This window comes from Hippoglossus stenolepis, chromosome 15 (genome assembly GCF_022539355.2).
Source record: "Hippoglossus stenolepis isolate QCI-W04-F060 chromosome 15, HSTE1.2, whole genome shotgun sequence".
Taxonomy (NCBI): domain Eukaryota; kingdom Metazoa; phylum Chordata; class Actinopteri; order Pleuronectiformes; family Pleuronectidae; genus Hippoglossus; species Hippoglossus stenolepis.
Window position 1 is genome coordinate 17022368 of NC_061497.1, and position 24233 is coordinate 17046600.

Genomic DNA, 24233 nt, shown 5'->3' on the forward strand with positions numbered 1-24233 from the left:
AGAGCAACTCGATCTGAGGCTTGAACTTTGAAATAGCCTGTCACTTTGGTATAGTGTTTATAAAATAACTGAAATTAGTTTACAGCTATGAGACGGCAAAAAAATTTTTTAATTTCATTTCTAATTTTTTCCATTACTCCAAAGAGAGCTGGGAAATTCGTTTTTTGACGTGAGACAATCTGGCCCAGGGTCCATGGCACCATCACACCAATTCCTTCTGCTCCCCTTAATTTCCTGCGCTAGTTAATATCCAGTAGTTTCCAGTAGTCCCCAATGCAACACATCATTCTGTAAAACATAGTATGCCACTGAAACAATCCTACACAACTAATAATAATAATATAGTAAGAATGAACTTAAACGCACTGATAAATGCAACCATTTTATTGTAAAATTCCACAGCTATGTGCAATTCCCTTATGAAAAGGATGTTTTTCCAGTACATGTATAGGATATTATGCAGCCCCAAACAGAATTCATCAGTGCCCCTTTTATACAATACTCAAATGTACATAGATGGCAAACAACTAACATATTGTATGAATGAGAATCATATGAAATGTATTTTGCTCTTGGATACCTTTTTACTAAGATCTGTAATTCCAGCGCGCTTCTTTTTTTTTTGTTCTGCATTTTGACAAAATACATAACAATAGAAAATATCTACATGTGCTGTTCACATATATGTGTCTCATTTGTGGGTCCCAAAATAAATATTGTCCAAAATGAAAATATCGATGCAGGCAAAGGATTAGATGACGTGATGCTTGAGTCCAGATTCCTCAGAGACGTCCCTGTTCGACTGAAAGCTCGTTCCACATGCAAACTGCTGAACTGAATCACTCCCCTGTACCTTCATACCTCTGCATTTACAGTAGAGTGCACAGAAAATAGAAAATATAATTAACATATCATGAAAACAAGCTTCAACCGTCATGGAAAATAAATCATATTTGTTTCCTGCATCACTGTGAAAACACAAAACATGCTCTGTTATCGTTATGATAGGTTTGTAAATAGAGACAGGTACAGTTTGAATGGGACACTTTTTACCATTTGAAAAAAAAAAAGAGCATCTGCAAATCGGCGTCTGAGGGAACATCGGTGTGGCTGTTGAACAATTCCTTGAGGAAAACGTTCACTGGACTCACAGATGTTATATAATAATCTGATATTCTCTATTGCATGTGTCAGTTTGGCACTTTTGTAAGATGTAATCACTCCGTTACACTTTTTTTGAATCTACTGAACACTGATGACGCCCTGTCTACGTAGCTATCGACAGACTCACGGTCCTACAGATGTGAGGGTGTGTGCACGCTGACGACAGGTTGCGACTGCTGAGTGGCAGCTTCGGAACACAAACAGGACCACCGCTGAATACAGAAAGGGAGAGAACGGCAGGAAATCGGAGATAATCTACTGAATGCAATTAGTATCATCATTAATGATGGCGAATATCAGAGGCCGATGACAGCCCATGTGGTGGTGGTGGTGAAAAAAGTTCAAATAATGACTTGTCGCTTCTTCTTCTGGTGGCGTGGGAATGATTTTTTGTGTTTTTTTTTCTTTAACCCCCCTGAAAAATATTGAAGTCTACTACTCAGAGGCTGCACAACAGGTAATGTTGCAACTCACTAAATTCAACAGATAGAACAGTTTGACAGGCAGTGAGTGAGAGTAGTGCACATTGATCACAACATAGAAAACACAAGATAAATAAGCTCAAGCTCCACTGACACATAGAACGAAAATGTAATCTTTGATATAAATGACAGCATTCTGCGTTTCTTTTTCAGGGGCTATATGAACATAACATACATTTTCTTTTGAACAGAATAAATAAATACCATCAATGGATAATTAAATAAATAAATAAATACCCCCATTACCCCCTAAGTATTCTACATGGTCAGTCCAGCATAATACAATAAGTCTAATATACTGTATGATGATATACTGTAACTATGCTGAAATTACAAAATATATTTCCCTTTTACAAAATCCCAAGGGCCCGACAAATGTTTTTCTTCTGTTTATAATCTATGTACAAAAAAAAAAACACAAATCAGATTTACACATCCCGTTCCTCATGAGTTTACAAATCATACTCCAGCACTGTCTCCACTTGTTGCATACTGGTGTCTTATCAAAAGTGATCTGCGAGGGGGGGGTGGTAACTCACGTGCGTTGTATCGTATCATACACAACATTTACAATTCAGACGCTTCCGCTGTGTCCTCTGCTCTGTAACACAGCGTTCCAAAGAAATTTTAAGGGAAAAGTAAAAAAATAAATAAAAAAGGAAAATACAGAACGTCAGCCCAACCAGTGAATGGATTTCCTCAGATTGTGATAATTCCAATCCTCAGTGTGTTTTCAGAGGGACAGGAAGTGGGATGCTTGAGACTAATGCCTTGATCCATGTTATACGTGAATGAAGATCTCAAGTTTATTTATTAGCAGTTTATATTGTCTCTTTTTTGTTTGTTTCTCATCTTAGAAGAACGAACACTGTTCTGATGCAGAGATTTTAAAAATACCTTAAATCTATCGGTGTTCACATAAATGTAGATTAGCCTGAACGTTTCTATATGATGCAACATCTCAACCTCTGTCTACACCGCTGCTGACCTCGGGGGGCAAAACGGTTTTATAACCTCCCTTGCTTTACAGCAGCTTCTTTTGTAAAAGTTTGCATAACCAAAATACAACAGCAGTGTGTGATTATGTAAATGCGCACTTTTAACAGCGAGTGGAGGAGAGGATCGGAGGTCAGTTCTGTCTGTACTGTAACCGAGCAGCCGCGGAGAAAAATGATTAAACCTGTTTTCTGGGCTGATCTTCCCACTTGTATGCAAAAATGGTTCCTCAACTCAAAAGCATGAAGTGGGCACGTATTTTTTTTTTTTTTAAATCATTTGATTTTCCAAATTTTTCTAGAAAAAAGGTATAATTAAGTCCTGAATGATAATCAACAGTGCTCGTTTATTAGTTTCCATATCCAACAGTAGAAGACCATAAAACATGTTGATTTTTTGGCCTGAAATGTGCATGCAATAAATGTAAACCACTATGTAATAGTAAAATACAGTGTCTGTACAGTTAAGCATTTAAACAGCATCCTTGCTGCCTGACCACACGTGAAAAAAATGCCATTTTTAATTGTGCTAATATGTTAGCTAAATAAATTAAAGAATAAATTAGCATTACCAAAATGGATTTCAATGTCACTGCCTAACATAGCTCTATTAAAGTGCTTCAGATTCAGTGTTTTAGAATGTAAAAAATTGAGTGATAAGACATACATAATATAATTCATATTTCTCTGATGGGTGTTTGATGTGGCCTGATTTACTATTTATTTTAATTGTTTATTGTGAAAGGAATGTATTTTTTAATCAATTCGTACCAATCGAGAAGAAATAAACAGGAAAAATAAAATAATGACAACAAAAAAAAACGTAGATTCTGAATTGCTCACACAATCAATATTTTCAAAACACATCTACACACCTCTCCATGCCAGTAAGATGTAATGCTACAACATTTGCAATGTCTGTTAAAGTCAAAAATAACTTTTTACTTTTGCAAAGAGATTAAAACCAGGGAATTAAAAGAAAAGCTCAAAATCAATTCATTGGGTGTTTCAGTGGGTCCCCTTCTCCAAAATGTCCCTTGCTGGCGCTGAGCATATGTAGAATATAATGAAGTGTATGATAAGGCCGGTTGCACACCAGGGCCTAGAGATAGAGATAGGAGACCCAGTAGACCAGGTTGAAGAGACCGAACGCGGTGGGGAAGAAGATGCGTGCATACGAGTCTATCTTGGCGACGCGGATATGCAACCTGCCGTGCCGCCAGGCTCCGGAGCGGCAGTCCTCGAAGCAGCAGAAGAAGCTGGTGCAGTCCTTCCCGTCCAAACAGTCGTAGCCGTACTCCTCGTCTCGCTCCTGCATGTGCGTGGCGTTGTTCATTTGGATGGCTGTGGCGGAGCGTGGACGGATGTCTACCGTGGGTGTCTGCTTTAACCAGGACAAAAACCACACAGTTAGCCACCGGAGCCGCAGAGCATCATAACCAAGACACTAGCAGGGGACCTAATTTGAGCTGCCACTTCTCTGTCTCCCATTTAATTTGGACACCGGTCAGCAAAATGTGACTTGCACATTCAACTTGCCGATGTCAAGAAAATACAAATAGACCCATAACTACCAGCTGTGGATGTAATTAGTGAGGCTTATAGTGACAAAGGGTCAGACCCTGTGAAACCACTGCTGCACATTACAGCATTTTAAGCTGATGGCTGAGGAAATCATATAATTTCATATCATATTATTATATTTAGCTGTTGTATAAATCTACTGCTGCGTCATTTGCCCCAAGGAGAATTTTTACAATGTTCTTAACGTGCGATGAATGAAAAGAATTTTGTAATTTCGACTTGTATGGGTGTTGTAAGCATTTTTCTTTTTTATGGAATACATTTATAGGATATGTTGTAACTGGCTTATGATGCACCGTAAAGCTAAGCTTAGGGAGGAGCATGTGTTGGCAGATGTGCAGCACGCAGCTCTATCTTCCTCCAGCCCACTCTGCCTGTCACTGGATGGGTTGAAATAAACCTCCCTTTCAAACGGCGCTCACCACTGGAGGCCATGCGCCTTTCATTTTGTGACGATTTCCTAAAATAGGACGGTGACATCAGTGAGTCTGCGGCCCCGTCATTCTACAGGGAGACAATTAGTATTCAAATAGACAGTTTTCATCAGCTTTTATCTTCTGAATGCCATGTCACCTTAGCACAAATTGGAATTCTGGCTGTTTGGCAGATTAAACTGCCCCTCGCCCCCCCCACCCCTTTGTAGAAATGGAAGCTCCCTTGACCTTGCTGATAAACTAGAGTGTCAAGCTCATCATTTAAAAAAAGACTCAGTGTAGAGAGTCGTGCGTACTCCAGAGGTCAACTTCTAAGAATTTCTCGTCACCGCTTTCACTCGTCGTTTTTACTTTGTTCTTCGTGTTTTGTCTTTGTCAGATAAGAACAATAATCTGGATTAGTTTCACTCAGCACGTATTCATGTAGATACTTGCTAATATTAATAAGTTCCTTTTTATAAATTGCAACAAACATCACATAACAGCAAATATATGTTCTCCCCCCCCCCCCAACTTAAATGTATCTACAGGCATGCTCTGCTGCAAAAACTGAGGCAGTTTTAGTTTGGACATAACAGTATCTGCAGTAAGCATGCAATCCTCCAACAAGCTGCAAATACTGTCAAACTTGACTGAGCCGTTCATTCCCTGCAACTTCTCATCCTACCCAGCGCGAGTGCACAAACCTGCCGTCCCTTTGAAAAACGAATACATAACCACAGACAAAGCAGCGTACGGGGTTGGTTTCAGCATCTCTGTCCTCATTGACGGACAGTATGTTGAGTTAATAAGGGGATTAGCTGAACAGGTTATGACTCGGTTCTCAAAGGGGATTGGTTGCACTGGAGGAAGCGCAGGAGGAGCGTTAACAGCATCCTGCCGCATGGCCGGGTCAAGCGGGGGGGGGGCTGTGCTGGGTCGGTGTTAGCAAAAAACAATCAAAATATATAAAAATAATATTCAAGAAAGAAACACAAAAACAACACAGTGGCACTGGCAACTTTAACTGGCTGAAAGTAGACAACCTCTCAAAAAGAGAAAAGGTGGAAACACGCGGATCATATACTGGACGATCCCTTGGTTATGTAGCTGGAAATTTGATGTTAGTGTTTCCAGGCTGAAAATCCAACTTATCCAAACTTCCAAATATTCCTCCTATAGTCAAATATTAATGTGTAAAAACTTGACTTGTGTGTTTCAAGTTAAATTTAGGTCTTTGCCAGCCCCCACCCACCCTGGGATGCTTTTGGGGTGTTTAAAGATTAGCGTGTGTTAATCCCCCCGAATGGACCTCCAACTCTAATTAGACTTAACACGGTGCAGGGGTTGTCTGTTTCAGTCTGTTAAGGCTCTGCTGACTCTGCAGGAAGCGTCAGGTTGAGAAGCCCAACAAACGCACAGGTATAGATTTACTGGCAGGAGAAGGGGGAAGAAGAGGAAGCAGTGGCGGCAGCTGCTAATTCACTGTGGTTACAACAAACAACAGAGAGTGAAACAGGACAGAGGGAGCCAGAATGAGTCCACACCGGGCCCGGACTGTTACATTCCTCTGGACAGGGGATGTGTGGGATGCTTATTTGAATTTTTTTTTTTAAAACTGCATAAGTACGTCTGGCTGGCTGCCTCCGCACTGTGCACTGCAGAGCGCCCCCCTTTGTAATGCTATCTCTGATACCTATTTAGTAACTGAGGAGGAGTACATTAAGAATGCAGGTAAAGGATAAAGAGAGAGTAGAGAGAGAGGCATATCTGCCGCAGAACAGGCAGAGAAGCAGTGAGGTGCTGGGGGCTCGAGGAGCCGAAAATGCAGCAGACACATGCAGTCAGACACAGGCAATATACCTTTGAGGAAAATAGCCGGAGGAGCTTTTGTCCAGACAGGAAACAAAGAATATGTGGAGTTGAGAGAGAGTAACAAAAAACAAAGAAGACATGTAAACAGAGAGAAAACATCAGGGAAATCAACAGAAACCCAAGCTAATGCATGGAAATTTACAATTACTGGAGAATTTAACTCAAAGTGGAAAAAGAGGAAATATACTGTAGAGAGACATACATGTTACAAACAGACATGGAGGGGGTGCATGGTGGGATATATGTATCTCACATGATTCTTACACCAGGAAAATATCAGAATACAGAAAAACTAAAAGAGGGAAGTACACATGATCCATTATTCAGAATTGAACATCATCACGTTATCACTTTACATCAGCAGCATTTGTCGAGTATGAGTTACACAGGCTGTGGTGATGCATGAGAATACAAAATAAACTGAACTCAGAGGAATCCAAGTGATCCTCAAAAACTGCTCTGAACTTTAAGGAGAAAACTCACATCACATGAAACTGAATCAGCTCTGAAGTTGTTAAACAGACTTCTGAAGTTCTTCATATGTAGTTCCTCGATTTCTTCTTATTGAGATATTTAAAAAAAACATTAATGAGCATAAGGAAGAATTTCAGTCAAAGACCTCTCCTTGCCTCTTCCTGCATCTCGGCAAGTCATGCAGAGAACCTAGAAAAGCTCCTCTGAGATGGCGAGCTGGCATTACACCTTCCACTTCATTATTCATGTATCCGTCCACGGGACAGTTAGACCCTGTGCACAACCTTAGCTTTCGAGGCTGAAACTAGAGCGCCCCCGAAGTTCCAGTCCAATACTCCTGTTCGCCCGAGCGCAGTACACCCAGAGGTTTAAGATTTAATATCTTTCAGGTCTTGTGAATCCCGTCCAAAAACCTGCCTCGACTTCAAAGATATGTTTCAATTACGTGCAACTTTTATTTTGTAAAGTACCACAAAAGTGCTCAGTCATCCAAAAAATAAACTCGTGAAAACAAACTTTTTCACTTAGATGACATCAAGTGGTAAATTTGGACTCATTTTCATTAAAAATCCTCATCTCGTCTAGAAATATGAGTCAACAATGACTGATTAGGGAATAAAGTTTAAAAAGAAAATAATGAAAACCTTAGGCATAAATAAGATGTATCTTTGAATTATGTAAATTACAAAAATGGCAACATGGAGACTGCTCATTAATTTTATGAAGAAATTGTAAGTTTGCTATTAAATCTTGAGGCGTTCTGATGGATTTAAAAAAGTGCGTTTGGCTGTGACGTTCTGTCGAAAGGTGACGAATAAACTTGTTTTCTCTTCTGTATGAAACTATAAATGTGTTTGTGGCAATCGTGTGTTTATGAGATGACGCCATCTCTTGAGGGATTTAATGCTCACATCAGACCAACGCCCCCCCGTCATGTGACATGGGTCTAAATTACAACCGGAACAGATGTGTGGGGGATTAGGAAAAGGTTGGAGCCGCATGCCTTGCTCATTGAGTAATTTGTCGCGGCGGCCCTCAGGAAGATGCTCCCTTAGGGATACTTAGCAATGTGTTGTTGTTTTCTAAAGGCTTATCCCAGTACTAGTATATATACAGTAGACGAGGAACGAGGACAACTTGACCTCTCACCTAAATAAAGGACACTGAACACAGGAGAGGTTTTACACACTCATACAGTACATGAATCAAAGTATAGTGTTGTTTGGAGCTACATGGCTATCATCGAAAACTTTGACGTCAAGTAATTATAATAGAGCTAATTAGTTTTCGGACGACACTCACCGGGTTTTTCTTCTTCCTGTCCTTTTTGGTGCTCGGCTTCCTGTTGCTGACGAAGTAGTGCAGCGTGCCGTACTCTATGAGCGCGGCGAAGACGAAGATGAAGCACACGGACACGAACAGGTCCATGGCGGTCACATAGGACACTTTGGGAAGGGACTTCCTGGCAATGGTACTCAGCGTGGTCATGGTCAGCACAGTGGTGATGCCTGGGGAAGAGACCACATCACAGAAAACAGGCAACAAGAGTAAAAAACTGAGAAAAACTGAAGCATGTTTACAGTTTACTTTGTTGCATGGAGCTCAATATGTCAGTTTCACATTCTGCATTCAGATTACATAAAGAAATTGGATCATTTAGTTATTATACATTATAAAATCGTTATTTCCTTAGAACAAAAAAAAAAAGGAACCAGAAAGTTTGTTATAACATTAATTCAGACCTATTTTAGTCCTTAATGTCACTTAAATCTTTCATGAAGTTGAGCACGATTTGCATGACGCTCACAGCTTCATTCAGACATTTAATCAGGTGTTTAAAGTTCGTAGTAGTTTCACAGTTGGAAAGAAGCCGAATTCAGCTTAAATCCCAGCGAGGACTCAAACCTGGAGTGAGCGTTTTTTTCAGCCTTGGGTTAATACACTTCTCAAGTAAGAAGAATCCTCTATTTTCTGCCAATGGGGAAAAAACTACAGATCTGGATAAAATTGAATTATGAATTATTTTACACAGCAGATATAAATTAGAAGTGTTTTTTACCAGCAGTGTTGTGTGGGGATATGAAGTTGTGTGACTGACACATATATATACTACATCAAAAAAAAGAGGATTATTGTTGTGCTGTTTAATTGCGAGCGCTTAACAGTCGGGCGGCCACGAGGGAGGAGTAAGCAGCTGTTTTACTGTCCCCTTGATCCACATACTCTTCTGCTTTACTGTCCAAGAGCCATTGACCACCACACTGACATACTGCATGCCTATATGCAGCAGCTGGTGGCCCGCTCCCTTTTTACTCACCCTGTCTGGCTCTAATGATGATGCAGATGGAGGTGGAGTGATGGCACATGATGAGGAAAGGCCTTTATAAGTACACTGGTACAACAGATTACCAACAGCAGCATCACAACCCCCCGAACACAAACAAACAAGCGACTAACGGCGCCGCCTCCTTCCTTTAAATAGACCGTGTGAGAGAAGCTGCCTTTTTTTCACACAAAGGATGATTTCTGTCTAAATTTAACATGGACTGAAAGACATCTGTCTGCATCTGCGTCAAAATTACCGGCGCACCATTGTGAGTGAATTGATATATTTTTGGAAGGCATTGAAATATTAAGAATTATGCCATCTGCGTTAATCTGCTTTCCTACCACCGGGCTGCCTGCACCTCCCGCATCATCCCTCACAGAGGAAATTAAGATGTTTGACTCTCGGTACAATTTGAGCAGGGATTTAACGCCGTTATTATTTCGCCTGCAAATCTTGAGCTGCAGACGCACACAAGAAAACACAACAAGCTATTTTTAGCGGAGATTAATGACAGACAATGGTAACGACGATCGGGAGGAGGAAGGAGTGCGTCTGCCTGCGGGGATTGCTTCGCTTTCGGTGCGCGCGCGCTAATGATCACATCGCGTGTACTTCAGGTCAGGACTCACAGCCTTAAGGATTCAAAGGGAAAGCTGACTAAGGAATATGTATGTAACTACATCACGAGTGAACTTCTGAGGATGTCCACTAACGCCAAGGGCAAGTTCAGAAGCTGACAAATTTCCTTGAAAGCCTCACTTTTGCCCTTTTTCCTCTCCCGTGTCCCTCTTTTGCATTCAGCGAGGAGGCCACCTGTATTATTTTTGTGCTGAGGCTGCGTCTCTGCATCTTCCTCGCTCCAATGCATAATTAATGCCTCATTAAGGCATGCATGAAAACATATGTGCCGGGATAGGCTCCTCTAATCAAGATGGACCATATTCCTTCGCAGCTGCCCTGTCTCCGAGGGGAAAAGGAGGAGAAAAGGAAGGGAAAGGGGAGAATGGCAGGAAAGAGGACAGAGGGCTTTTCTAATATGTGGTGGTGTGTAACTACAGCACCCAGCTCTTGATATGTTTCGCAGCATAATTAAAGCCATGATGTCTAATGAACCTCCCGGGCAAAACTAAACCATGTGTGGGTTTGCGTTAGCTTGACTGATTCTATAAATAGACCGAAGTAAGATATGGCAAGATATTACACATAAAGCCTTTAAATAAAGTGAATAATTTAAATCTCAAGGAGAATATAATTCTTTGTTCATTCATTTGGTACCTAATGACGTCCTGGCAGGAACTGCATCCTTGTTGATCCAGAATGAGACCCAGGAGAGGACAACGATCAGGGTGCATGGGATGTAGGTCTGGATGGTGAAGTATCCCATTCTCCTGCTCAGGTCAAAGAAGACGGTCAGCACCACGTAGTCTCCTGGAGAGAGACAGAATGAGAGAGAAGACAGAGTGAGGACAGGCTGGACATACAGTAAAACATCAGGGGATATAGAGTTTATTTGAAGGACAAGGTTCCTTTTATTATATAATTTCACATTATCTACAAGGATTATAGAAAACTAAACAAAATTGATCCGTGAATAATTGAACGCAAAATCTTCACTGCATCTTTGCCCGAGGAGGCTCGGAAATCTAAAATGAAATTCAAAGAGCCGGGGCCGGACTTGCTCGGATTCACTCGCAAACCCCCCCCCCCCGTCTCCTGCCAGTGCTTAGCCGCAACATGAACACCAGCATCCAGCTGATGATGAGCCCTTCCCCGGGCCGGCTGTCTGACCCCAGCAGATGTTAGGTCTGCAGAGGCTGAGGTTAGCTGAGCCCAGATAGACATGACCCTGACAGTATAGATCATGTGGGCTGCCTGTTTAAAATGCAAGCTAAGCATGTACGCGCACACAAACGCACACGCCTCAACCCTCTTGCACTGCACACACACACACACACACACACACACACTTGCAAATGCACTTCATACCCCTTTGTAATCAGGGTGAATATGTAAAAGAACAATCTTATATCCACACACACACTTGCCAATAGTTACTGTCCTCTGCACCTGTCTGCCTGATATTGTGGGTTTAAATGGCAGATCATTAACGACGTCCCCTCTCTCAGTTGTTGGCTAATTGATTAACGTCAGACTGTTAACAGTGTCGGAAACCTCGCCTGGCCTCTCGCTGTGCCTTGTAACCTGCGGGGCACAAACCTACTCTCTCTCAGCCATGTATCTGCAGTGCGTATGTGTGTGTGTGTGTGTGTGTGTGTGTGTGTGTGTGTGTGTGTGTGTGTGTGTGTGTGTGTGTGTGTGTGTGTGTGTGTGTGTGTGTGTGTTGAAAGTACTCCAGGCACACCGAATTGTCTCCGCAGCTGGGGAATGAACAGCTGGCTAATAATTTTCCTCATGAGAAAAGGGCGCACAACACGCAGTTTATTGAAAAACAGCCAACATCTGTGTATTTGTGTGGTGATGAGAGACGGAAAGAGAGCGAGACCAGACTGTCAGTGTGCATAATGTCTGCGAAAACGTGCGCACGTCGTGTGTGCGGCGAGTCCTCGCGGCGCCCCGACCTCTTTGTGATTTACTACCGCGCGCAGCCATTGACGGCATTAGTAAATAGACCAAGTGCAATAACCCCGGCTGCACAACTATAAGCGCTCATATCACCATGTGCGTTTTCTGCTGATGCAGGCAGGTGCTCGGGATATTACAGTGCGCTGCCTGTGTTTGTAGGAGTACATGAAGGCTGCTCTCCGGGGTCCCTCAGCCCACTATTTTGTTTTTTATTAACATTTCATTAGCAGGGGCCCGAAACCGAGACCCCAGACAGCTGATAAACTGCTGCTTGATACACTTATTCCAGCTTGGTCAGCAGCACAAAGCCTCCTTCACATTTACTCAGGCTCTTAATGATAATGGGCTCTCCACCTCATGGGGTGAGGTCGGCTGGAGTAAGACCCCCCGTCTTACGCCCCTCTCCTCCGTCTCTGCGCCAGTTTCATTACGGGCCACGGCGCTTGCCAGGAAGACACTTTGAGGAGGTGCTATCGACCGATGCCCTCCCTCCTGGCAGGCCGATGTATCAGTATCAGACCACCTGCCATTACCGCTCCATCGTAATGCATGTGTTTGTTAATGACTTCCTGATTTCCACTCAAAACAAAATGGTTTCCAGTTCCATCTCTGGCTTTTAGTGCCTGGCTGGGATTTCACAACATTACTGTATGGGAGAGCAAATAGTTGAGTGTTCCAGACAGACAGTCCCAACACAATTACTGGACCATGTGATCATTTTACATTACACTACTATACATGATGCTTGTTTATACTTGACTGTCAGCTCGGGTGCATTTTATCTTCTTATGTGGTTCTGCCATCGTTCGGATTATTCTGACGGCACGTTCTTTTCTGTGTGGAATGGGTGGGGGTGTTGTTAGTGTGCATTCCTACCACTAGGAGTCACCAGTGTCAGATATGTTTGAATCCTATACATAGGGGCTTTCAATTTAAATGAATATCGAATAGGAAGCTTTAGGAAGCTGATTTTCCTCTTGCAATCTTGGCATCCTTTATTTGTATATTTTGTTTGAGTCAGGTGGAACTATTGGGTTCTTCGCCACATTATTGTACATTTTAATGTGCTGTCTAGGCGAGGTACATGATTTGCACACCAGCATACGAGTTGTGTGTGTAAGGTCCCAGTTTACTTCTCATAAGAATGCAGCAGCCATATCAAACCATTCGGGCCTTTAGAGCCGTCATTCCTCCTTAACGGGAGCCCTCGGACAAACCTTAGCTTGAACCCCCCATCTGTTAGCACCAGCAGATGAGGGTGTGGTCACGAGCCGCTTCACACTCAAGCCTCACAGCGCCTTTATAGATAGCTCCCCTTTTTATAAGGCTGTTACTATGGAGGTCAACGTTTCCTTCTGGGGATCAACAATGAATGCTAAGAAGGTGTCGTCTGTGATCTCACAGCCGTTCTCCTGCATCAGGCAGCGCCCACATCTCCAGTGATCCCACAGGCAGCTTCGTTCCAATAATGTGCTGATTTCCCCCGTAACAAGAACACGGAGTACAGAACTCTCTGCATCTTTCTTATTAAAACCCCATAAAGTTATAATTTATCCACTCTTCTCTATTTCATTGCTGCAATTACATTGTTATCAATGTAGTCCGTCCCTTTCTGTTTGTAATTCATGAACGACAAATGTTGACAACAGCTGTGTGTGGGAAAAAAAAAATCAACTATGCACAAAACAGCTGAAAACTATTGTTTGTATTAAGATGTGATTTGAAGTATTTTTTATTAGGATCACACACATCACCGGCAAAAAGGGATTTACTGCGAGCTGATGTAATCTCCGGAAAGCAATAAAAACTTGGCGGGGACGATCATTCATCAGAGAACTGTGTTGCTTTGTTAAAAGCCACAAAGACAACACACTCAACAGAATAACACACACACACACACACACACACACACACACACACACACACACAAGCAGCAGCAGCAGGAGAAAGAAAAAAAATATCATCATTCTTCAAATATGAGCCCACTACCAGGGTGGAAATAAAAAAAGATGGATGTTTTATTATCATAGAATACAGAAATTGTTATAAGATCCCGTAATTGCTCAGTATTGAACCTATGGGGAGGGGCCTGGTCCCTGCGCGGCTCTACATTATCTGCAGAACAGCCACGGGGGGGGGTTTCTTGGGGAAGGAAACATGTGAATTCAGGAGTGCTGACCAGAAGAAGAAAAGAAAAAAAAAGAGAAAGATGTCACATGGGAATTTCATTCTGTCGGCAGCCAGGCTGTAAATTGGTGTGGATATAGATGGGCAGGAGAGACCTAAGGCACATGCTGGCCATCCAATGAAGGGAGACAAGCCAGACACATTGCAGAGCTGCTGACAGGCTGTCTCACTGAGCTCCTCTGCTGTCAAGGGTCATAAATATCAGAGGTGACAGCGCATGCTATTGTGTGCATGCATGTGTGTGTGTGTGTGCGTGTGTGTGTGTGTGAGAAAGACAGGAGCTTCTCTAATGACCCGGGTTATGCCACGGCTGCTTTCTGGGGTCAACAATACTTAGAGACGATGTTAACTCGCCACTTTCTGTGACATGACTCGGGGCTATGTGTGAGCGATTAACCAGTTACCAGCTTTGCATTCTGCCCTCCGCAGTCGACTGCAGCTATTCCTGCCCGGCAGTGGGAGGCGAGATGATGTCACCGTGGGAATAATAAAAAAAATAAATAAACAAAAGCCACGGCATTGTCATGGTGAGTAACTGCGGCAACACAGCGGCGTGATTAAACAGCAGACAGGAGGCTACGGCGTTTGATTGCCTCGTTGTTAACATTGTGTTCACTGTGACAGGGACAGATGATTAGCCTTCTCCCAGACGCAGTAATAGCTCTCACATTATTGAGGGCAGGATTTGTGACAGGTGGTGAGAATCTGCCCAAAGCGGTTTCCCCTCGCCATTATCGAAGAGTTTAGTAGAAAGAGAATAAAAGGTAAAGTTGAGGGGTTATTTTTAGATTTTTTACGTTACATGCTATCAAGGCTGGATTAACCTACTGAGGAGCAGTGGGCCCCTTTTGAGCATCACAGGATTACACATCTTGCACAGAGCCGCTGAAATCAACCAGTATTTCTACGTTGGATTACTACACCACCCTGTCTGCTGTATGAATGTGGGATATGTAATTTGAGTTGTATTAAAACTACATTTGAGACCGGGACCCACTATAAGACGAGGCCTAAAGGTTGGATAAAAAGCAGTCGCCACCCTATTGCTCAGTTTAAAAAATGTGTGTGACATTTTGTGCTGCTTCATGCCCAAACAAATTTGTAATCAAACGTGCAATACGTAGCGTCGGCCACTAGGTGTCTCTCGATTGAAACGATAACAAAAGGCCTAGTTTAAAAGTATTGTGAAGCAGCAAGGGATCATGGGAGTTGTTGTCTTCACCACCACTGCTGATCAAAATATACCTGATACCACTTCATGTTACGCAGAAAATGACATAATCGTGATCTGAGCGACCAGTACAAACAGTGGGATGAAATAACAGCCAAGTGGTTCACTGGCTAACTGGCTAGCAGTGTGTTTTATCTTCATTATACATTGTTTGCCCCAGTAGTTACAGCTGAGACGAGTAAAATGGATACGACACATTTAAAATGTGATGAAAAATGAAACGTCCCTTTAACCTTGAATAAAATTGTGTACGAAATATTTGGGATAATTTGAATACTCAAAAAATTATGTAACAAAGGTTGTTATTTAGAATTGTTACATATTATAACTTGAATCAAATCACCAAAACGTACAACACTTTCTCTGCTTTTTATTTTCATGCCACAAACACAAAATCGAGTTTATTCCAGTCTTTGTTCCACTTGTTTTATTTCTCTGCTGATATTTAAAGACTTAAAACTCCATTAGTGTTTTCATTTCCATCCCGTCATTTAATTAAAAACAAGGCCAACACATTCTCACATATCTGCGTGTCTCTCCATTTTATCTGCGCTCCGGCTTGCCTTGTCTAAAAATGGCTTCATTATTTCTTATTCACACAATGAGCAGGGATGCGTTTCACACTCGTTACGTAAGCATCAAGTCCTTCAATTCAACTTTCACTCTCCTTTCTTCTCATGGTTAAAATACCACTTCTTATTTTGTCATGTTCTACTCATTGTGGCCAGGTGACAGGCCTCACTCACACGTTCCCCTTTGTACTTCTTTAAAAGCCGAGATTAGCTACGATTTAGAATATATCTATATATCTATATATACATTTATAGTACTGTTATTTATGCCTGGTGCATGCAAGTGTTACATCAAGAGGAGGATTTATTTGCAGTAAATACAAGATGCACTCGTCCACTACTAGTGAACTTCAGTAGAGCAAAACACACTTCAAATAGAGCGACTGAAGGGCAAGGATGTCACAGCACCGTCCGTATTTTTTACAACTGTGAAAATGATCTTGTGCAAAATCAGCACAGCAGTAACAGTTTATCTTCCCAGATGCTCCCATTTATGATTGACCATGACGCAGTATAAACATGGCAATTTTGTGTTTTTATATTGCAGAACATTTGAACGGAGGCGTGCCGATTAAACTCACTTACTACAACAATAAAAATCAAAAGTACAGACATTTAATGCTGGTTTTTATGTCGAGTATGTTGACTCGGATGGATACGAGTTCTGCACAGAATACAACAAGTGAAATCAGAAAAACATTCGCTGTCTCATCAAACTCTAACATGTGCTTTAATGAACCATAAGTCAGGAAGGACTGTCACTACCACAGGATGGTTTTTCACTCATAATGACACAATGTATAATAGCATTAATGCAATTTAAATCTAAATTGGAAGGATAAGCTGTGTGAGCCAAGACAATCAGTGTCCATGTCTTTGCCAAAGGCTTTGTGCTCGTCCAAATTAGAATTGTGGATCCCTGGTTTTAAGCTTTAAAATCTAATTAATCATTATCAACATACTGACTGAGTTGCCCAAAACTACAATACCGATTTATGCCTGTGCAAACTCTGATTAAACCGTGTTTTCCTTTAAGCACCTTAAGATGTATTGTCAGTTCAGTTGGCCGAATAAGAGAATGTTCTCCTTTTGCTCGACTTCATACAGGATCCCATCTACTCAGCATGCACATCGACAGCAGCTCCCCTCATAGAGATTCATGGGCAGTGTCACTGAAGGTAAGTGTTTGCAGTGAGGCAGGTTAAACCTCTTAGTAAACAGAGCGGCCAGCTTAGATGACTTGAAATTTAATTTCACCAATATCCTATATGCCTTTTAATCCCCGGATACATTATAGTATCTGTGACATGTATTAGCATACTAAGCACAGATAATATAAACGCATGGCACTTTTCATGGCTTCACAGGCCACATATGATTTATAAATGTGGATTATTCAGAGTTTTAATACCGATAAGACAGAAAAAAAAACAAAAAAACATTTATCTGTGTTAATGCTCCTCCTTGTATTCAGGTGGTGCGCTGTGGAACACCATTAAGATTTATTATTACAATTCTGAGACGTATCCTCTTATGCCACGTATTAAACAACCAGACACATAATGTTCCACATCTGCTCTCTCCTTATTTCTAATGGCTAATTACTCCGAAACCCAGGGTTGCAGAATATTACGTGGGGCCAATAAGCTGAATGAGAGTGGTGTTATCTAAAACCGGAGCACAGAACTTTATCATCATTTATTTGGCCACCGGGCCTCGGCCTTGGAACAACTGCTCCATGGAGTGGCATCGACTTTGAACTGCTTTTAGCCTCTAAACCTGCTGTCTGTTGGAACAGGGCATCAAGACCAGACTGTTCAATTGGTCTGGATACAAAACATTTCTACTTAACTTTACTTTAGTGATAGCTGTAAGATTTCTAAAATCCCCTCATCATTTGCATCTCTCTAAGGGGGTCTGATCAAAATACTGAATGTTCTAACAAGGTCTATTATATTGCAATAAAACATCACAATTTGTTTTATTTCCACAGTGGTAGTTGTCTCATATATGAATATGAGGAATAGGATGTTTAAGCTGTAACATGGGCAGTAGAAACACTAACTACAGAACCAGCAGGAGGAGAGATATTAGTCCGGGCATCCAATAAAACCTTCCAACTAAAAATTCAGAATATGTCCGACTGTCTCCCTCATTCACCTCCAGGCTTACTAAAGGCTTGAGGGTCTTCTGAATTAATGAACCACATCACCATTGAGAATCCATTTTGTTATCTGGAGCATGTGTAGTCCGCGTAGTCACAAATTGTGCGCTTCACGTGGACGTCTGCATCTGAGGGTCCGGCGCTGACCCTCGCAGACGATGACATTTACCCTCAGACAGACAGGCAGACGTGGAAAGTATGAAACGACCTTAAGTCTCTCATCCCGTCCTTAAAATCTTCGAATGGCGGCATCAACCCACGTCTGACCTTCCAGTGTTACATACCAGGATTTTTCAGAATGACGGCTGCAGCAGCAGAAGTCAAGAGGGACACAAACCACCCCCCCCAAAAAAGCAGCGTCTCTGACAGCTCTGACCTGTTTTGGTATTGGCTGCACATCCTCCTCTTTTTCCTCTCTTCCTTTTTTCTCCCCCTCTTTATTCGTGCATCTCTCTCCCTGTTGACCTCAATCTTTGCCTCTCACCCGAAAAACACTCGACTCACTTATTTACATCCACTTACTTCCCCCCCCTCTCTTTTTTACTCTCTTGCAAATTAGATGATTTGAATTTTGCACTGAGTGTATTCCAGTGTCCTAGTTTATCGCTCTGAAGCTCATGTTGCGATTGCAGTTGGGCTGTGGGAAATGTTTGGTGCCATAAAAGACACAAGGACACTTACAGTCACATATTGAGGTAGAGGAGAGGTTGTGCTGTAAGTAAGCTGCAGGAGTGGAGCTCCACTGCATATTATTCTACCGCTTGACCTTCACTCATTGGTGCATGTCCACCATCTTTAAAAAAACATTGAGAAGATATAACATATCACAAAAGAACATCTGCACTCCTCTGCTTTGCCCCTGGAGCTGTTCTATATGCAGGTGTTGGTCAATGGGGAGGAAAACAAGAAACATAACTTCCCCTGGATAATCTCTGCTCCTATGGCCGATCACCAGTCCCTGTTTTGAGGTGTTAATTAGTGGATCATTAGGCTGTCAACTAAGAAGGGCAGACGGAGAAAGAGAGAGATGGAGTGAGGAACGCAAGGGGGGGATTGGTGGGTTTGTGTTTGTAAAAACTAGGACACGGAAGCACCAATAAAAAAGGGAGAGGGAGCAAGGGAAAAGGGGCGGCTGCAGTAGTGGTGGTGGTTGGGTGGGGGGGTGCATCGAGCAGGCACTTGTTAATGTGAATATTGTTAGTGTATCGGGTGGGTGAGGATGGGAGAGGGGGGGACGGGGAGGAGTGTAAATTGGTATTTAACTTCTCAAAAGGAGGATTCTGGCTGAGTCAGGGCATTTTTCCTCCCACTCCTGCCCATCACAGCTATCACCCAGAAGCAAGAGGGAGAACGTGGAGAGAGAGAGAGAGAGAGAGAGAGAGAGAGAGAGAGAGAGAGAGGGGGATGAAGGGAGGGAAAGATTAGAGAGGAGAGAAGCGGCTATTATAGCAACCGAGAGCCGCCGTGGCTAATGGATTGTTTCAGCGCTTCTTAACCTTTTTCCTTCAACAAGATGGAGTGATTGTCATCTGATAAAAAGCTGCAACGTACTATGACTGTGATTAAATTACTCTTTTATTATACAGCATGAAGTCATGGGCAACCTCACGTGCACCGATGATTTGTTTAGTTTGAAAATTAGCAAAACAATTACTTCTTTTAGCTTTTAATTGTCTTTTAAATAGAGATTTTTATAGAAAAACAAACTAAGGCTGTGTGAATTTATTGGGTAGAACAAAGCATCGCTGAAATACTTTATATTAGCACGATCATTAAGTCATATTTGAACATTTTCCTCTTCATCCCTTACCATCTGCATATTACGCTATCTCATATTGCATCTGTTCACATTTTTGCATTTTAATTCTGCAATTATACGAAATGTTACTCATTAAAGCAATGGAAAATAGAATCATTTCAGACAGCATGTCTGAGCTTTCGCAGGTGTTTTATTCGATCAGGGACGCGATGTCTCAGTAACAATAAAAAAAACTATTGGCATTTGGATTTATTGGTTTTTGTCTCCCTCCATATTTTCATGATTAAATCAGGCAGCTGGTTACGAGCGCTCCCGTCTCACTGGCATCGTTTTTTTCACGGAATTTTATAGCTTTTCCTCTTTAATTTGCTTTGACTCTCTGCCACTACAACTGTGTGTGGCATAAACATGACCACATCACCACTGGGAGGTTTCTCAGAGCTCCTGACGCTGAGATAATATTGCCCCTTGCAGTCTACGGTCCTAACTTTAAGTTTATTTCCTTATAAAAACAGATTATTAGAATAGATTCATCAAAACAAGCTCGAGACACAAAACTCAAATGTAATATGAGGCTCCAGTAACAATGATTTTCTTCTGCAGAGACCCTTCGATAGGATATATGGAGCTAAAAGTGATATCAGAAAGAAAGGAGGAAGAAAAAAGAAACCACTCTTGGCTCCTGAATGACTGTGGCATTAAAACATCGTGTATATTCTAAGGATTCCATCTGCACGGCTTCATTCTGATATGATTCTTCTCCTCGCAGGAAAACGGCATCTATTTGAATTTGTGTGTTTCATAGTGTGTTGTTAGTGTAGCTGAGGATAACATTGTGGTGTAGGTCTCCATTCGCAGCACACCGAGCCTAAATATAGCGCAGTGATGCACTCATGCCATGCTATGAGGTGAATCCTTTGGAATAGCAGAGATTAACTGTGCTCACGCGATTGGATCAAAACGGTCATGTGACGCATGGTGTAATGTGTACTATTTAAAACAATATGCAGCCTGCCCTGACTAAACCGATTATTTGTTTCATGGTTTACATGTGATTTAATTCATGATGAAAAGAATATATATATATATATATATTTACATTCATGAAGCAATGAAACCTCAACAGGCTGCACATGCAATGGTTTGCTGTACTGTTATTGGTTAATGTCTCAGAATCGTTGCACCCCTCACATATAAATATATCTCTGTGTATCTGTGTGTTTCGTGTGCGTGGGTATTCATGTGTTTGTTGTGCCGACTGCTTCCTCTTGCCGGGCGACTTCTTTTCAACCACAGTGCCTCCAGATTCGCCCCATCAAAGAATCATCTGCGAACTGTGGAGCTGGGTAATCTGGAGAGGGCCACTGATGTGTCCCAGGGCTTTCTCCACTCAAACTGAATCACACAGGCGGGCGCACACAGACAACAGGGCTGCACGCCATGGCTTTTGGAGGGTCACTCTAAGAATAGCCTTCAATACATAAAAAAGAGACTCATATCCAGTGGAGAGCGCGCCACACTGAAATGTGCATGCAAGCAAATGGACACGTAGGAGCATGCATTAATTCATGGACACTGGCGCACACCAAAGCACTCTACTGTCAAACACAGAGATATATGTTCCACTGGCTGACTCCCTCAGCATACAGTTGTGCTCAGCTAAGGGGACAGCAAATTAACCACCCCATGCCCTGCTCAAACCACCCCGTGATTCACTGCTGAGGAAGAGGGAGTCTGATAGCAAGGAAGGAAGAAAACTGCACTGACTTTACAAAGGGAGACACCACTGGCCGACAGAGCAATGTTTGAAAGCTCATTTATTCCACTAATGCGCTGGGAAGATGGCTAACGGCTGCGTGGAGATCAATGTGATTGTATTTGATGGTGAATGTAAATGCGCCACAATGGCTACATTCATCTGTGGCTTTACACAAGAAGACTAATCACCCGATTTCTGATAAGACAAATCACTCAAATCATTCGTCCTTGTTCTCCAGACTTAATCTTCCTTTGCCTACTTTAAAACAACACTGCGGCTGAATGCAACTCGGTGGCTACCGATGTGTCGTGTTCTACTTCTGTCAAATCCTGAGCATATGTTGAAGAACATTTTAAAATCACCATGCATAGTTTATATATAGTTACTGTATGTGCATTTCAGACACTGCAAATTGTCTGAAAAGCTTGAAAACCAACCCATTACTGGTTTTCTGATATTGTTACTGAGACGCGAGTCCCACAAATGTTGTCCTCAGATAAAGCAAATCCACGTACTTTGCTCAAAGCCTCAAACTCCCCTTTGTAAACAAGCACCATATGTCTAACATGGATTCTGTTTTGCAATTTTCCTTTGCAGGCACAAAATAATGCCATGACTAAATTCCTTTTCAATTTCATTCTCTCTTCCATCATTTGTCTCTGTGCCTGTCTGCACAATGATGTTCTGACCATCTCTAAACTCCAGCCCAGCAGACCAGTGAGAACTTAGTACCCAGCACCAAGTTTAGACTATTCCAAGGGTTTAACTTTGTGGATGTCTTGCATTCAAATACTCTGCATCGCTTCCACCTATTCTGTGCACTGGTGTCCTTGCAGTGGCTCTTGCATGTCATAAGCAACAGTGTGTGTGTGCATGCAAATGTGTGTGCGTGTCTGTGTTTGTAAATGCAGGTATAGGCTTCCAGGCAGCGCAGGCAGCTCTGATGTGAAGTGACATGTTGAGGGACTAAGCCTTTGGACACTGGCTGAGGGAGGAAAGAAAAAACTAATAAAAACAGACATAGCCTTTATAAAAGATAAAAAAAAGCTCAAACTCGACTGCATCAGAGCAGCAGATGGCGAGTCGACCTCCCCTTCCCCCAGAGGCCTTTCATTTAAATATCACTCAATCGTTTTTTAATCGTGCATTCAATTTTTTTATCATCTTACAACAACAACAAAAAATCCGGGAGTACGAGCACAGATGCGTGGACGCCGCGGAGTAACGCTGTGACAACTTGAACCTGGGCGTGACTGGCTTGTCGGGGAGAATGAGAGAGGATCTCTTCCTCTGGCTGTTTGCTACAGTCCTCACTGTCCGTCCGGATCAGGCCGATTCACCTGCCTGCTTGTCTGCTGGGCTTACCGTTACGTGTTCTCTCCCTTACCTCACCTGACCCGTTTCAAACACAGTTTAACTGAGATCTCACATTGTGCTTGAACATCTGCTCTCGACCATCGAAAAACTAAATATAATGTAAGAATCGGAAGAGTTTCCAAGTGAGATTGAGAAAAGCTCAAAAACAGCTAAGTTCCCTGAAGATTGGCTGTAATGATCTGTTCATAGAGCTTTTAACCCCCCCGAATATAGGGGGGAAATACAACCACATCACAACAGCACTCAAATCATTACACTGTCACTCAAAGAATTTACTTCAATATCTCACTGCTATTGCACAAATCTCTTTTTGTCTTTGGGCCCAATTAAACCTGATTTAATGCCGAATGAACCTCAGAACCCTCAGGATACCTGGGACCAGCTCGTTGGTGTGTTACAGTGTTAGATATAAACACGGTGATGCAGCATCTTATTCTGAAACACAGACCTGGAATAACCTCCCTGATAATTAGACATTTTAACACAACTTTATATTTTGTCTACCCTTCCTGGTTATCGCTAAAAGTAAATTTTTTTAATTTCAAATAATTAATTGATGTATCGCTTGTCTGTACTTTCACACTTTTCAAGCGCACATTTTTACCCTTGTCGCATTTTTTTACCCTGTGAATTTCCATGGTGTTTGATACGTGCTTTACAAATAAAGTTTCCTTTGCTTTGCCTGGAATGAGAATAACTGGAACTTAATTATAACCTTCCAGGCAGGACAAATACACAGAGCTCTTCAGCTGGCAGAGTGTCCCTGAGTAGAAAACTTGACCCCAAGGATGTGTGATTGGAGGACGAGCCCCCCGCTCACTACACCACCTGCTACAGAATTACAGTCACGAAAATGCGGCAGTCAACACGACAGTGGTGTTACGCATAGATCTAAGTAAATGTCAGTAACAACAATAACAAAAGTTATTGTTTTAATAAAAAAAAAATCATATTATGTGGCACCTTTATGAAAAATATGCATCTGATTGCAAAATAACACGTTTAAAATGACAAAACCAACTTATGTAGCGGATATAAAAAATTATAAATGTGTTTAAATACTTGGTAACAACATATTTTTTTAAAGATGAAAGCACCTTTGACTAAAATTATGAAGGGAATAGGAAATAGTGATACTAGACCATGAAATCATTAATAACATTATAAGCAAACTCAAAAGTATAAGTCAAACTGTTGGATTTCTTAAAATTGTCTTACATTTACCTCAGAATTAAATACATTGATGTCAATAACATTATATAATAATAATAATCATTTATTTTGA

General features: G+C 41.9%; 1 protein-coding gene across 2 annotated transcripts in view; it reads right to left on the reverse strand.

The window, feature by feature from the left end:
• Positions 1 to 369: 369 nt before the first annotated feature.
• The window catches only part of gabrg2 (gamma-aminobutyric acid type A receptor subunit gamma2), a 47254-nt gene continuing 23390 nt past the window's right edge, over positions 370 to 24233 (reverse strand). Inside the window, exons 7-10 of one of the 2 annotated variants that reach the window (XM_035179502.2) lie at positions 10592 to 10744; positions 8290 to 8495; positions 6502 to 6525; positions 370 to 4022 (exon numbers count right to left, since the gene is read on the reverse strand). In XM_035179502.2, the coding sequence (XP_035035393.1) occupies positions 3744 to 4022; positions 6502 to 6525; positions 8290 to 8495; positions 10592 to 10744 (662 nt within the window). In that variant the 3' untranslated portion in view covers positions 370 to 3743. Of the gene's footprint in view, positions 4026 to 6501; positions 6526 to 8289; positions 8496 to 10591; positions 10745 to 24233 lie in introns of both variants that reach the window. The other variant, XM_035179501.2, reaches the window with a different exon arrangement.